The 15,795-nt window shown below is 45.0% G+C and overlaps 2 protein-coding genes across 5 annotated transcripts; both read left to right on the top strand.

Annotated features, from left to right (window-relative positions):
* The first annotated feature begins 116 nt into the window (after positions 1-116).
* On the top strand, positions 117-7,143 carry spns1 (SPNS lysolipid transporter 1, lysophospholipid). Of its 2 annotated transcripts, none has more exons than XM_058654058.1 (13): positions 117-285; positions 1,191-1,406; positions 2,052-2,117; positions 2,800-2,936; positions 3,018-3,169; positions 3,297-3,363; positions 3,446-3,588; positions 4,334-4,486; positions 4,563-4,752; positions 4,851-4,916; positions 5,505-5,603; positions 5,694-5,862; positions 6,003-7,143. In XM_058654058.1, exons 2-13 carry the CDS (start codon positions 1,199-1,201, stop codon positions 6,071-6,073), a joined length of 1,521 nt encoding a protein of 506 aa, XP_058510041.1. In that variant the 5' UTR covers positions 117-285; positions 1,191-1,198; the 3' UTR covers positions 6,074-7,143. The 2 variants fall into 2 exon arrangements, with proteins under 2 accessions (XP_058510041.1, XP_058510042.1); XM_058654059.1 differs by lacking the exon at positions 117-285 and adding an exon at positions 917-1,008.
* Positions 7,144-8,391: 1,248 nt separating this feature from the next.
* Positions 8,392-14,826, top strand: LOC131475780 (uncharacterized). Of its 3 annotated transcripts, none has more exons than XM_058654107.1 (13): positions 8,392-8,795; positions 11,046-11,146; positions 11,292-11,331; positions 11,412-11,440; positions 12,628-12,694; positions 12,885-12,946; positions 13,025-13,057; positions 13,147-13,210; positions 13,285-13,352; positions 13,678-13,707; positions 13,807-13,920; positions 14,032-14,111; positions 14,187-14,826. In XM_058654107.1, the coding sequence occupies exons 2-13, from the start codon at positions 11,053-11,055 to the stop codon at positions 14,211-14,213; spliced, it is 708 nt and encodes a 235-aa protein (XP_058510090.1). In that variant the 5' UTR covers positions 8,392-8,795; positions 11,046-11,052; the 3' UTR covers positions 14,214-14,826. The 3 variants fall into 3 exon arrangements, with proteins under 3 accessions (XP_058510090.1, XP_058510089.1, XP_058510088.1); XM_058654106.1 differs by having other exon boundaries at positions 11,046-11,155; positions 14,035-14,111; positions 14,187-14,825; XM_058654105.1 differs by having other exon boundaries at positions 11,046-11,155; positions 14,187-14,825.
* The last annotated feature ends 969 nt before the right edge of the window (positions 14,827-15,795 follow it).

Genomic DNA, 15,795 nt, shown 5'->3' with positions numbered 1-15,795 from the left:
CCCCCTCCCCCCGGCCGTCACGTGACTCCTCCGATGGTAAAGTCATGTGAGCAACCGGAAGTTTACAAAGGATCCGTCATGGCGACGGTGAAGAGGATTCGTCTGCCGTGAAGTCTGCGCTCCAGAGACCGAGTCCTGCAGATCGAGTCCCGCAGACCGAGTCCCGCAGACCGAGACACCGCGTTCACTCCTCGTGGAAACGTCAGACGGCGTCGCGCCGGTATGAGCTCCGTGTAGCGGTCAGCGGTTTGGAGAGAAGACCGTGGGCCCTGACTCATCCTCCAGGTAAACAACACAAACTAACATCAGGCGGAACTATGGTTTCATTAAAACGTTTGATTTTGTTATTTATTCACAAACTTTAATCTTTTAAAATTAAATTTCACGATATTATCGTCCATCACGAGATATACAAGTCGATAACATGTCCCTCACGTGACATGTTACCGTCAACAACACAAAAGCTGCGGTTTTATTTTGAAGTGCCACAGTGGGCGGGATTAATCCAGGAGCTCGCGATTATTTATCACCATCAATCATAAACCGACCTCTAAATGTATGCGGACTCCGGTCCAGACGCCGTCCGATCCGGATCCATTTCCTTTGATCACTGATAAAGTGGAGCATTTATCTGACTCACGTGCCATAGATCCATACATTTCCTGTTTGTGTTTCAAAGTAAGTTGTCATGAGGGAAAAACGTTGGTCTAATTTAATGTCGTTGATTCTGTACGTGAATGTTTCCACACGTTCATACATTTTTGTGGAATTTATAGAAAAATTATTTTTTGAAAGATTTTACTCTAAAGCATAAAAACATTGTCCAGTTTTCACCAGAATTTTCAACAATGAAAACATGAATAAAAACAGTTAACAGTTTAAGTTTTAAACTGTTAACTGTTTTTAGCAGCACCTGTGGACAAGTGGGAAGGGAACTTGGCTTGTAACCGGAGAGTCGCTCGTTCAAATCCCCACCCGGGCAAAAGGGCTGGGGTACCCCTGAGCAAGGTACCCAACCCCCATTGCTCCCCGGGCGCTACACAGTGTGGCAGCCCACTGCTCCTAATTCTAGGATGGGTCAAATGCAGAGGAATAATTTCCCTAAGGGGATTAATAAAATAAAAAGATTCTTTATTCACATGAGTGAATGAGTGAACGGATGAATGATAACATTCTGTCTCTCTATGCAGCGGTGGACATGTCTCAGGACGAGCCCACGTCGGACACTGCTCCGTTCTTCTCCGACGACAGCGAGGCCGAGGCTCAGGAGCAGCATGGCGGCGCGGTGGATCAGCGACAGGAGGAGGCTCCGGCCAGCGGCGTGTCCGGCGTGCGAGCCCTGCTCACCGTCCTCGTCCTCAGCTACATCAATCTGCTCAACTACATGGACAGGTTCACTGTGGCCGGTACAGCAGTCTGACCTCCTTCACTGATTCTAACGATTCTAATGATTCTAATGATTCTAACGATTCTAATGATTCTAATGATTCAGTTACACTGAAAACAAACCGCGTTACAAGTCACTCGTGTCTTTAAACCAGCGTTAAAGTGATAGTTGACGGTTTTTGAAGTGGAAACTGAAGTTTGTAAACCACACCAAACCTCATGGAGAAAATCAGTGATCTTAGCTGGCGGGGACACAGGAGCTGCTGGTCCTCTGCTGCCTCGTGTGGTCACTTTGTGTCACTGAGTTAAGTCTAAATGAAATATTTTAAATGCCGAATTTTACAAATTAAAATATTAGAACTTAGTGATGGAGGCAGCAGTGGATCAACAACTCCTGTGTGCTGTGATGTTAAAATCACTGTTTTTCTCTATGAGGTTTGGTGTGGGAGAGTGAGTGCTTTACAAACTTCTGTCTCACAATGAGATAAAGACGTGAACGTGTGACGTAGACATCGTAGATCATATGACACAAGTCTTTTATTCAGTTTTGACATAGTTGTGTAGGTACTTGCCACAGGGGGCGCTCACAGCACAGGCAGCTTTGAGAATGTGTCCGTACTTCATCTTTCCGCAGCTCATAAGTTTGTCTTTTCTTCCGTCACCAGGTGTTCTCCCCGACATCGAGCATTATTTTGGGATTGATGATGAAAAGTCTGGTTTACTCCAAACTGGTGAGTCACTGAGCAGCGTGTGAACTTCCTGTCATGTTTGTCATATCGCTGAGTTTGGACTTGATTTAGTCAGACAGACAGGTAAAGTCTGACTGCGCCAGAAGAGTCACGGGATGTTACTGTGGTCCGATGGTCCTTGGGACCTGTTTCTGGATCTTGATGGCCTCCCTGATCCAGTGGTGTTTAGTTACTGTCCCAGTTCAGCTTCTCTGGCTGATCGTGTGCAAATGAGTTTGTGTCTGAAACTGACTTTCCCACTCACACACACACACACACACACACACACACACACACTCTGCCACACCAAAGTCCATAGTGAAAATCTGTGATTTTAACATTATACACACACACACAGGAGTTGTTGATCCACTGCTGCCTCCATCACTAAGTTCAAATGTCTTATTTTGTCACTTCAGTGTTTGAAATCCTTTGTTCAGATTGGCCTCAGTGACACAAAGTGACCACACGAGGCAGTAGAGGACCAGCAGCTCCTGTGTCCCCACAGCTAAAAGTGGATAAAATCAGTTTTTTGTCCTCTAACGTCTCATTTTTTTTCAAAACCGAGACGTTTGAGGACAAAGACGAGTCATGAATTTCATGTGGTATGAGTTTGAAACAAACGACCAGCAGGGGGCAGTGTTGATGATTGTTGTGTTTTTGTTGATGTGCGTTTTCTCGTCAGTGTTTATTTGCAGCTACATGTTCCTGGCGCCGTTGTTTGGTTACCTGGGCGACCGCTACAACAGGAGGTTGATCATGAGCGTGGGAATTGCGTTCTGGTCCCTGGTGACGCTCGCCAGCTCCTACACGCCCAAAGAGGTGAGATGCTAGCCACGCCCACTTCTCCATGCTGAGCGCTGGCAAAGCTTCGCTTCTAACGCCGCTTCTGTTTCCCCGCAGCATTTCTGGCTGCTGCTGCTGACGCGAGGCCTGGTCGGCGTCGGCGAGGCCAGTTACTCCACCATCGCTCCCACCATCATCGCCGACCTCTACGTGGACGAGAGGAGGACAAACATGCTGTCCGTCTTTTATTTCGCCGTCCCAGTGGGCAGGTGAGGCACAAACAGCTATGTAATAAAACTTAACTAAAAGGTTGTTTTGAGGTGACCCGTGTGTGGGTCCCGGCCCAGTCATTGAGAACCTCAGTTGTAACCTGTCTCCATCTCCTCCTCCTGTCAGTGGCCTTGGATACATCGCGGGGTCACAAGTCAGTAACGTGACGAAGGACTGGCACTGGGCTCTGAGGGTACGTTCATCACAAAACCTAAACGCCTGACCTTTGACCCTTTTACCTGTGCTGACCTCTGACCCTGTTACCTGTCTGTCAGGTGACTCCAGTGCTGGGCCTGGTCGCAGTGTTGCTGCTGCTGCTCGTGGTCAAGGAACCCAAACGAGGAGCCATCGAGGCTCGATCTGAGCATCACCTGCACCGAACCGGCTGGCTGACGGACCTGAGGGCGCTCATCAAGAAGTAAGAATCTGAAAATGACAGAAAGTAGAAAACATTCACATTTAAGAAGCTGAAAATGACAGAAAGTAGAAAACATTCACATTTAAGAAGCTGAAAATGACAGAAAGTAGAAAACATTCACATTTAAGAAGCTGAAAATGACAGAAAGTAGAAAATATTCACATTTAAGAAACTGAAAAATGACAGAAAGTAGAAAACATTCACATTTAAGAAGTTGAAAATGACAGAAAGTAGAAAACATTCACATTTAAGAAGCTGAAAATGACAGAAAGTAGAAAACATTCACATTTAAGAAGCTGAAAATGACAGAAAGTAGAAAATATTCACATTTAAGAAACTGAAAAATGACAGAAAGTAGAAAACATTCACATTTAAGAAGCTGAAAAATGACAGAAAGTAGAAAACATTCACATTTAAGAAGCTGAAAATGACAGAAAGTAGAAAACATTCACATTTAAGAAACTGAAAATGACAGAAAGTAGAAAATATTCACATTTAAGAAACTGAAAAATGACAGAAAGTAGAAAATATTCACATTTAAGAAACTGAAAAATGACAGAAAGTAGAAAACATTCACATTTAAGAAGCTGAAAATGACAGAAAGTAGAAAACATTCACATTTAAGAAGCTGAAAATGACAGAAAGTAGAAAATATTCACATGTAAGAAGCTGAAAAATAACAGAAAGTAACCAGTGTTCAGAGTCCAGCAGGGGGCGCTGCTGATCTGTCTCTGTTCTTCTGCAGCTCCAGCTTCGTGTTGTCCACGTTTGGCTTCACAGCCGTGGCCTTCGTCACTGGTTCTCTGGCTCTTTGGGCTCCAACATTCCTCCTCAGAGCCGCCATCTTCACAGGGAAGAAGGCGCCGTGCGTGGACGGACACTGCGCCTCCTCCGACAGGTGACGCATCGTTAAAGTGACAGCGCAGGTGTTTTTCACGTGTGACTCCATCTGAAGGTTGTTTCTTTTGCCACAGTCTGATTTTCGGGGCCATCACCTGCGTCACAGGTGTGCTGGGCGTGGCCAGCGGTGTGCAGGTCAGTCGGCAGCTGAAGAAGAAGACAGCCAGAGCGGATCCGCTGGTGTGTGCCGCCGGTCTGCTGCTGTCGGCGCCGTTCCTCTACCTGGCCATCGTGTTCGCTGAGAGCAGCACCGTCGCCACATACGTGAGTTCCTGTCAGGGCTGAGAAGAAAACTCATAAACCTGTGAATTCAACACACACACACACACACACACACAGCCTGTGCTTGTCTGTCCTTCCAGGTTTTCATCTTTCTTGGAGAAACGTTCCTGAGCATGAACTGGGCCATCGTGGCCGACATCCTGCTGGTGAGGAGCTCTCTGTGTTTGTGTCATGTTTCAGCTCCTTACACACGCTACACACGCTACACACGTTACAAAGTTACACATGTTACACACTGTACACACGCTACACACGCTACCAAGTTACACACGTTACACACTGTACACACGCTACACACGCTACAAAGTTACACACGTTACACACTGTACACACGCTACACACGTTACACACTGTACACACGTTAAAAAGTTACACACGTTACACACACTACAAAGTTACACACTGTACACACACTACACACGTTACACACTGTACACATCTTACATGCGCTACACGCGTTACAGACGCTACACACTTTACAAACGTTACACATGTTACAAACGTTACACACGTTACAGATGTTACAAACGTTACAAAAGTTACACACGCTATACACATTACAAACGTTACACACGCTACACAGGTTACAAACGTTACACATGTTACAAACGTTACACGCGTTACACGCGTTACACACGTTACAGACGTTACAGACGTTACACGTTACAAACGTTTGAGACGTTACAGACGTTACAGACGTTAAAAATGTCATTAATGTCGTTGTTGCTCTTCAGTACGTGGTCGTTCCAACACGCCGCTCCACAGCTGAGGCTCTGCAGATCGTCATCTCTCATCTGTTTGGAGACGCTGGGAGTCCTTACCTGATCGGAGTGGTATGATCGCACACACACACGTCAAAACATGTCACAGTGTCACATGTGCACATGTGCACAGCTGCTTATGTCTGTGTGTGTGTGTCTCAGGTCTCAGACTCCCTCAGAAGGAGTGACTCGTTCCTCTGGCAGTTCCGCTCTCTTCAGCTCTCTCTGCTGCTCTGCACTTTTGTCTCCGTGGTGGGCGGGGCTTTCTTCCTCGCCACCGCCCTCTTCATTGAAAGGGATCGATGCCGGGCTGAGAAGGGCGCCCCCACAGGTGAGAGGCAGTATGGATTCAAAAGAGTTTTGTTTTTACAGGTTTATCACATTTATACTGTTAAAGTCTCACCCTCTCACCTCCATCAGTCTCACCCTCTCATCTCCTCAGTCTCACCCTCTCACCCTCTCTGTTCACAGACGATGAACCCATCGTTGTGCCAAAGAGCGGCCGATCCACACGAGTTCCAGTGTCCAGTGTTTTGATCTGACCACACGCACACACACACACACACACACACACACACACACACACAGGGACTGAACTATCTGCCATGCAGAGACTTTTTTTAAGTTTGTTTTTTAACGTTGTTTAATTTTTTTTGCTTGTAACCTTTTAAAAGGAACAGTGACACTAACTATCTCTCACAGCTCCACCATCTCCTCCAACTCCATAAAATCTACGTCAGTTTAAGTTTCTCGATCACGTCTTTATTTGTAAACCGCTCACTCTCCCACACCAAAGCCCATAGAGAAAATCTGTGATTTTAATGTCACACACACAGGAGTTGTTGATCCACTGCTGCCTCCATCACTAAGTTATAAAATTCTATAAAAATAAAAGTTCAAATGTCTTATTTTGTGAATTCTGCATTAAAAATCATTCATTCAGACTTATCGCAGTGACACAAAGTGACCACACGAGGAAGCATAGGACCAGCAGCTCCTGTGTCACTGCAGCTAAAATCAATGATCTCTATGAGGTTTGGTGTGGGAGAGTGAGCGGTTTATAAACTTCAGTTTCACAGTGAGATAAAGACGAATGTTCTGTAAGTTTGAAAAACGGCTACACTTAAAAAAACCTAAATTGTCTATTGATCACGATTTGTTCAAATGCATAAATATTTGGGGATGTTAATAATCAAAGTTGTTTGATCTTAAATGGTTGTTTTTCTTTTTCTTTAATATGAAGTCAACAGTAGTTTGTGTGTTATTAACAGGCTCAGGTCGATCATTTTTCTTATTTAATGAATCGCAAAATGTGTTTATACTGATGCGAATGTACGGAGGCCCAGAGAGGCAAAAATAAAATGAAAGTTAAAAGTTCAAATTTAAAAGACAAAATCTAATTTATTTACGTGAATGAAAGAAAAAGAAGTTCTTAAAAAGCGAAATTTTTGTCAAAACCAAAACAAACTTGCCTGTCGGGCTTCCGTACAGGAGAACCTGATCATTCTGTACGTCCACTTTTATTTTTGGGAAACGTTTGATTTGCATTGATTTTCAGACCGAATGAATGTGTGATGTTTTTCCACCAATAAAAAAAACACATTTTCTGTCATCCTTTCATTTCACTTTTTAAATGTTCAAAACATCAACTCCGAGAACCTTCTGAGAACCATAGAACTTTCACTCCGAGAACCAGAGAACCTTCACTCTGAGAACCATAGAACCTTCACGTCAAGAACCTTCACACTGAGAACCAGATAACCTTCACACTGAGAACCAGATAACTTCACACTGAGAACCAGAGAACCTTCACACTGAGAACCAGATAACCTTCACCCGGAGAACCAGAGAACCTTCACACTGAGAACCAGATAACCTTCACTCTGAGAACCAGAGAACCTTCACACTGAAAACCAGAGAACCTTCACTCTGAGAACCAGAGAACCTTCACACTGAGAACCTTCTAAATAAGAACCGTAGAACTTTCACTCCGAGAACCTTCTAACAGAGAACCGTAGAACCTTCACTCCGAGAACCTTCTAACTGAGAACCGTAGAACCTTCACTCCGAGAACCTTCTGAGAACCGTAGAACCGTCACTCCGAGAACCATAGAACCTTCACTCTGAGAACCAGAGAACCTTCAGGCCAAGAACCTTCACACTGAGAACCAGAGAACCTTCACTCTGAGAACCAGTGAACCTTCATGCTGAGAACCAGAAAACCTTCACTCTGAGAACCAGTGAACCTTCATGCTGAGAACCAGAAAACCTTCACTCTGAGAACCAGAGAACCTTCACACTGAGAACCAGAGAACCTTCACGCCAAGAACCTTCACACTGAGAACCAGAGAACCTTCATGCTGAGAACCCTCACAGACACATGTTTCTGTTTCTGTAGCTTGTTTGTGTTTGAGCTGTTGAGTGAAACAGATGAAGCTCAGAGTGACGACAGTCTGGTGTCAGTACGACTGGAGAACATACTCAGAGGACTGAGAACACCAGTACGATCTCTTCTATTGGAACAGCAGCTACTTCCTTGTTCTACTGTTTGAATGGCGGGTGACGCCAAGTGCTTAAGCCTCATTATCGCCACCTACTGTGTTGATAAATTAACCTGTAAAATACTTTTATTGTTAATATTTTTCACATTTTAAATCTTTAACTTCCTTTATTAAAAGTTTACATTAAAAACAAAATAACACGTCAACAACAAATCTATCGATCACACCAAGCATCTAATGACTTGGTAAACAGGGCGGAGCCAGCACACGTATGGAAGTATGGATGTTGAGAAAGGGCCTCGGTCTCAGCAGGTGGTTTGGGGGGGGGGGGGGGGGGGGGTTTCCTGTACGTGGGAGGATGTTGCAACGGTTTCAGCAGCTTCAGCAGATCATCTGTGGTCTGCTGAAGCTGAAGCTGCTGAAACTGAAGCTGCTGAAACTGAAGCTGAAGCTGAAGTTTGGTCAAGATCTTCTTCTTACTCCTCAGATTCTCCTCTGTGTCTTGTGAACACGTCAGAAGTCAGAGCATCTATGGAGGCAGGAAGATGATTCTAGGCTCATTAGATGATTGGACGCAGCAGCAGTGTCGGTGGAGGGAGGAGCCTAGTAGGTTGCTGAATGTGCGGAGCGGCAGTTGGAGGTTGTCTTCAGACATGGCAGATGTTTGTTCAGTCGCCTCGTGAGGAGCAGATCCAGCAGAGGACACAAGAGAAGCTGCAGGCCCTGAGACCTTCACCCAGTCGTCCTCTGTCTTCAGGTGTTGGTGAGTTTTCACCTCCACTTCCTCCCTGTGTGCACATGCTTCAGTGTTTTAACTTACGCTCGAGATGTTCCTTCACACGAGACCAGTGACGGTTCTGGTTAGGCCTCGACTCACAGCAGAGGTCGAGTCAAAGTCGAAGAAGGAAAAGTTCACTTCCTGGTCATGAGTCATGTGACTCATGTGAACCTGAGACCCCCCCCCCCCACCTCTCAACCAACGACCTGTTTTTTTTGGTGCTGGTGTGAAAATGAGTTTGCCTAATAGCCACGATCAATTAAAGGAACCATTAAATTGATGATTTTAACTGTAATGACGTCATTATACTTTTACTGTATTCACTGTCGTTGGTTTGACGTTCATTTATAAATCCATGGTTTAAAGCCTGAAGCTAACGTGACATCGGTATTCATGAAATCCGCATGCGCTCGTCAGTAGCGTACTCCCATCATGCCTTTCTCTGTTTATGGACATGCCGAGCAAGTCGAGAACGTGGGCGGCTCGTTCACATAGCCGAAAGGCATTATGGGAGTAACACTACTGCACATGTACAACCCAGAAATAAACCAGGAAGTCAGAAACTTTTTTGGCATATGCGCTGTGTGAGCAACTCCATAGGAATGAACGGAGCCAAGGGGGCGGAGCTCTATCCAGTCCTTATAATACATCCATGCTTGAGCTGCTTCGATGGTAAGCTAACTCCTTCTATCACTTTATTATAGAAGGATTGAGTGCTTTACAGACGTCTCACAGCGTTCTGACGACATCGTAGACGTTAGCCGACGTAGATTTTATGAGCTCAGTGTTTTAAGTTGTGTTCAGTTGCAGTCGACAGTAACTGTGTCATGACCTCATGCGCCGGACATTTAAAAACCTTTAACACTGTGTTTGTGACACAACTTCAATTCATAATCTCCAAATTTCAACAGGAAAATAACTCCAAAACATTTCTTTTGAAAATGAAGCCAGGTACGGTGGCCTGGAAGTTCTAACCTGGATTATAGGATTATAAAACCTGAACCAAATTTACAAATACAGAAACAAATGAACATGCCGCAGTCCTTACAGAACCAGGCTACGCGTTGGTCACGTGGTCTGGCGGGCTCAATAATATGATCATGAGTCTGCACAACTTTGCCTGTGTGAGTGACTCCATAGGAATGAACAGAGCCAAAGGGGCGGAGCTCTATCCAGTTCTTATAATACACACATGACAAAACCTCACTCGGTCACAAGCATCCATTCTTACGACACACAGAAGTCACCAACTGAGCATTCACGGTGTCATTTCCGGGTCACTCGCAGCAATTGGGACATTACCTTTCCGTAAGGACTGTGGCTTTTGTAAATTTGTTTTAACTTTTGTTCATTTGTTTTGGTATTTGTAAAAGTGTTTTGAGTTTTGTAATACTGGTTTGCACTTCCAGGCCACTGTAGCACGGGCTTCGTCATCGTTCTGCCCTCAAAGACTCAACTCTCAAGATGGCCGCCCTCTGACTCTGAACGAGCAGCTGAGGCAGGAAATACAGTTTGTAGTTATGATGTGAGGTTTGTGTGTGCGTTAACCTTCCTTCCTGTGTGACTCACCTCTGTGAGGAGGAGGAGGGTTGTTTCATCATCACTTCAGGAAATGTTTGTTGCTTCAAAGGCAGATGAAGCAGCGAGATTTAACACGACGAGCAAACGCAGCGTTTTACAGTCAGTGTCATTATAACAGTTACAGTTTGTGCGTCGCTCGTCCTCCTGGTTCCTCCTGGTTCCTCCTGGTTCTGTTGTAACTGAACTAACGTGTTCTTCTGACCTCCTCAGATGGAACATGGACTCCTCCTGGTTCCTCCTGGTTCTGTTGTAACTGAACTAACGTGTTCTTCTGACCTCCTCAGATGGACCATGGACTCCTCCTGGTTCCTCCTGGTTCTGTTGTAACTGAACTAACGTGTTCTTCTGACCTCCTCAGATGGAACATGGACTCCTCCTGGTTCCTCCTGGTTCTGTTGTAACTGAACTAACGTGTTCTTCTGACCTCCTCAGATGGACCATGGACTCCTCCTGGTTCCTCCTGGTTCTGTTGTAACTGAACTAACGTGTTCTTCTGACCTCCTCAGATGGAACATGGACTCCTCCTGGTTCCTCCTGGTTCTGTTGTAACTGAACTAACGTGTTCTTCTGACCTCCTCAGATGGAACATGGACTCCTCCTGGTTCCTCCTGGTTCTGTTGTAACTGAACTAACGTGTTCTTCTGACCTCCTCAGATGGAACATGGACTCCTCCTGGTTCCTCCTGGTTCTGTCAGCCGCTGTCTTTGTCTCCATGGCTCTGCTGACCGTCGTCTGTCTGTCCTGCTGGAACAAAGGTCCGCTGGGTGAGATGTCCACCGCTGACAAACATGCACATGTGCTCTGTACGTGTCCATGTGTGGACCACAGATGTGTGTCTGTGAGTGCGTCACAAACATTTGTTTCTTTGTTGTTGTTGTTGTTGTCGTCTTCTGTCCTCAGTGTCCATCAGACAAACACATGCTTCAGAAGAATACATGCCGTAAGTATTCACCATTTCACAATGTTTACATTTACACCTCCAGACGAGAGATGAGGAAAAATCTGTCTGTTTTCTTTCAGGTCCACGGAATTCAGAGTCGTTCATCCATGTAAGTGATGAAGATGATGGTGATGATGATGGTGATGATGGTGATGAAGATGATGGTGATGATGATGGTGATGGTGATGGTGATGGTGATGGTGATGGTGATGATGGTGATGAAGATGATGATGGTGATGAGGATGATGATGGTGATGATGGTGATGATGATGGTGATGGTGATGGTGATGATGGTGATGGTGGTGATGATGAAGGTGATGGTGAAGGTGATGGTGAGGGTGATGATGGTGATTGTGGTGATGCTGATGATGGTGATGATGATGATGGTGGTGATGATGAAGGTGATGGTGAGGGTGATGATGGTGATTGTGGTGATGCTGATGATGGTGATGATGATGCGGGTGGTGATGAAGATGATGATGGTGATGAAGATGATGATGGTGATGAAGATGGTGATGATGATGACGAAGGTGATGGTGATGGTGATGGTGGTGATGATGAAGGTGATGGTGGTGATGATGAAGGTGATGGTGATGATGGTGATTGTGGTGATGCTGATGATGATGATGATGATGATGGTGATGATGATGATGATGGTGATGATGATGGTGATGATGGTGATGAAGGTGATGATGATGATGAAGGTGATGATGATGGTGATGGTGATGATGATGGTGATGAAGGTGATGATGATGGTGATGATGGTGGTGATGATGGTGATGAAGGTGATGGTGATGATGGTGTTGATGATGCTGATGATGGTGATGATGATAATGGTGATGAAGATGATGATGATGGTGATGAAGATGTTGGTGATGATGGTGATGAAGATGATGAAGAAGATGTTTACAGTGATGATGATGAAGATGATGATGAAGATGTTTACAGTGATGATGATGATGGTGATGGTGATGATAAGGATATTTACCGTGATGATGGTGATGATGATGAAGATGGTTACAGTGATGATGATGAAGATGTTTACAGTGATGGTGATGATGATGAAGAAGATGTTTACAGTGATGATGATGATGAAGATATTTACAGTGATGATGGTGATGATGATGAAGATGTTTACAGTGATGATGATGATGGTGATGAAGATGAAGATGTTTACAGTGATGATGATGAAGATGTTTACAGTGATGATGATGATGGTGATGAAGATGAAGATGTTTACAGTGATGATGAAGATGACTCTCTCTCTCTCTGTCTCTGTCTCTCTCTCTGTTGCAGTTCAGATAAGCAGTGATCTGAACTCCATCCGCTCTGCTCACCACCTGCTCTCACCACCGAGGGTCGTGTGAGTCAATGCTGTTCACACCTGTTCACTGCTGGTTTAGCGTGTTCAAACTTGTTTACACCATTACAAACATTACTTATAGTGTATAGGGGCGGGGCTTTGGTTAAAGGCCTGATGGGAAGGGGCGGGGCATATCAGTTGCCCCTTGTACAGGTATGTGGACTTGTTTAAGTGTCTCTCTGGTTTTCAGCTCATCTTCAGCTGATTCTGGAACTCAGCGGAGACACCGATCCTTCACACCAACAGACACTGGTGAGATGTGAACTTTTGTATTTTTCATGATCAACAATGTGAGGAACGAGTGTGAAACCGTTAGTCTCCATTTCACAGAAAGTAATCCAAGTTATGAAAACCCAGCAGAAGGTAAGTTCACGTTTACTTCTCTCCGGTGATGAAATCAGTTTTTCTGTGTTGTTTTAATTGTTAATTATTGTGTTTTTCGTTCAATGCAGGACCTGAGTATCTGAACTCTGACCTGAATCTGGCTGACAGTGATGTAGAAGATCCCGGCTACATGTACGGCAGCTCTTTCACTCTGATTTCTTTCCTGTGAATCTGAATCTGAACCGTTTCCTCTCGTTTCTCTGCAGCATCGTGATTCCTGACAGTGACGCTCTGGCACCAGCAAACCAGAGCCAAGTCTCGACGCCCAGTTCAGGTGCAGTTCACACCTGTTCACACCTGTTTACACCTGTTTACACCTGTTCACACCTGTTCACACCTGTTCACACCTGTTCACACCTGACTGTGGGATCATGTGACTGTGTGATCATGTGACTGTGGGATCATGTGACTGTGGGATCATGTGACTGTGATCATGTGACTGTGTGATCATGTGACTGTGTGATCATGTGACTGTGTGATCATGTGACTGTGTGATCATGTGACTGTGTGATCAGCTGTCTGTGTGATCAGCTGTCTGTGTGATCAGCTGTCTGTGTGATCAGCTGTCTGTGTGATCAGCTGTCTGTCCTCATTTGCAGACGTTCGACACGAGTACGTAAACCTGGAAGGTGAGAATTGTTTCTCTGTTTTTCTTTGTTCGTTTTGGGTGTTAAATCACAACATTATATTCAGTCTCTTTTTTGATTGTTCTTGAAAATTCACTGAAGATGAGAAACGTGAAGAACAGGGAGAAGAACGGGAGGAGGAGGAGGAGGACGAGGAGGACGAGGAGGAGGAGGAGGAACGGTACTACCTGAATGTGGATCCGCAGGACTCTCAAAGTGAGTCCTGATCCTCGTCGCTGAGTCGTCTCGTTTACGTCTCTCAAAATAAATAAATATGTAAATGTTCTGGACGTTCTTCTGACGTCTGCTGTTGTTTCACATCTGAAGCAGCAGCTCAGAGCAACTCTGACGACGACGACGACGACGACGACGATGATGATGATGGGAACTACGTCAATCAGCCTCCGGTACATTTAAAGACGTTCATCCTTCACTTTCTCCTGTCGGTTTCCTCCTCGCTCATTTTCTCCTCTTCCCTTCAGGTGATGGACACTCATCTCCGAGCATGATGGGATGTCTGTCGCCTCGTTTTCAAGGATCTGAGCGACTGAGGGCGGAGCCTGCAGAAGAACAACAAACTCTAATCCCAAAGCTTCATCATTACAACATAAGGAAGAAACTGATGAGATGTTTTTAAGAACACGTACAGATCTTTATCTCACTCTCTCACACCAAAGCCCAGAGAGAAAATCAGGGGTTTTAGCTGCTGCTCCTCTGCTGCCTCGTGTGGTCACTTTGTGTCACTGAGGTCAAAGTGAACAAAGACGTTTGAACGTTTCCTGTCTCACAGTGAGATACAGACGTGTACGTGTTCTTTAACACTGACGTAGGTGTAGAAGTATTGAATCATCGCCATCATATGAGTTTAGCTTTTTGTCCACAAGGAAGAAGTTGTTTTTATTTGTTACAACATTTGACTTTACATTTATAATCTGACTTTACTGACAAACCCTGAGAATGTCTTCACTGCAGGTGTGTGTGTGTCACTGTGTGTGTCACTGTGTGTCACTGTGTGTGTGTGTGTGTCTGTGTGTGTGTGTGTGTGTCACTGTGTGTGTCACTGTGTGTCACTGTGTGTGTCACTGTGTGTGTCACTGTGTGTGTCACTGTGTGTGTCACTGTGTGTGTCTGTCTGTGTGTGTGTGTGTCTGTCTGTGTGTGTCACTGTGTGTGTGTGTGTCACTGTGTGTGTGTGTCTGTGTGTGTGTGTATGTCTGTGTGTGTGTTACTGTGTGTGTATCTGTGTGTGTATCTGTGTGTGTCACTGTGTGTGTGTGTGTCACTGTGTGTGTATCTGTGTGTGCCACTGTGTGTGTGTGTGTGTGTGTGTGTGTGTGTGTGTGTGTGTGTGTGTGACTACACTTCAATTAAACCTCACACTTTCACATCAGTCACATTGTGTTACTGGATTATCCTGTTCTACACATACATGTACATCAGCACATGTGCTGATGTACATGTATGTGTGAGTGAATGGGTGAATGGGTGAATGGCAGACAGTGCAGTGTAAAGCAGCTTTGAGTCTTCAAGACTACAAAAATGAAACATTTACCATTTATTGCTGCACTGCACAGTTCAAAGTTCCTCCTCCTCTTTAACTCTTCTTTCTCCTCCTCCTCCTCCTCCTCTTCCTCCTCCTCCTCCTTCTCCTCAGTTCAGTCAATATTTGCAGAAACATGAGTCGACGTGTCACAGCTGTTACACTGTGCTCTCTTGTTGTTGTGCGCACACACACACACACACAGACACAGACACACAGACACACACACACACACACAGACACACAGACACACACACACAGACACGCGTCTCAGGCGTGTCCCTCGTGTCAGAGTGAACCAGGTTACAGATCAGATCATGAGATGGCCTTGTAACACGCACACACACACACACGCACACACACACACACACACACACACACACACTGACCTAGTTTAAAAAAGCGACACATTTCAGATAAAAACATCACTCATTCATGAACTCATATCACAGCTGATGGTAATGATTGACACACTGAGCTGCAACAAACTCATAAACACATCAAATCGTTCCCATTTAAAAACAAACCCTGTTAAAATAAAGAAAAACAAT

The sequence above is a fragment of the Solea solea genome, chromosome 16, assembly GCF_958295425.1.
Source record: "Solea solea chromosome 16, fSolSol10.1, whole genome shotgun sequence".
Taxonomy (NCBI): domain Eukaryota; kingdom Metazoa; phylum Chordata; class Actinopteri; order Pleuronectiformes; family Soleidae; genus Solea; species Solea solea.
Note: the sequence above shows the minus strand (reverse complement) of the source record. Positions and strands in the feature narration are given on the sequence as shown.

Bases quoted from the DNA above. Each gene is read 5' to 3' on its own strand.
- LOC131475780 (XM_058654105.1), top strand. From the start codon at position 11,053: ATGGACTCCTCCTGGTTCCTCCTGGTTCTGTCAGCCGCTGTCTTTGTC. The intron at 11,441-12,627 runs GTAAGTGATGAA...TCTCTGTTGCAG, and splicing joins ATTCAGAGTCGTTCATCCAT to TTCAGATAAGCAGTGATCTG. The intron at 13,211-13,284 runs GTACGGCAGCTC...GTTTCTCTGCAG, and splicing joins GTAGAAGATCCCGGCTACAT to CATCGTGATTCCTGACAGTG.
- spns1 (XM_058654058.1), top strand. From the start codon at position 1,199: ATGTCTCAGGACGAGCCCACGTCGGACACTGCTCCGTTCTTCTCCGAC. The intron at 2,118-2,799 runs GTGAGTCACTGA...TTTTCTCGTCAG, and splicing joins GTCTGGTTTACTCCAAACTG to TGTTTATTTGCAGCTACATG. The intron at 3,364-3,445 runs GTACGTTCATCA...CCTGTCTGTCAG, and splicing joins ACTGGCACTGGGCTCTGAGG to GTGACTCCAGTGCTGGGCCT.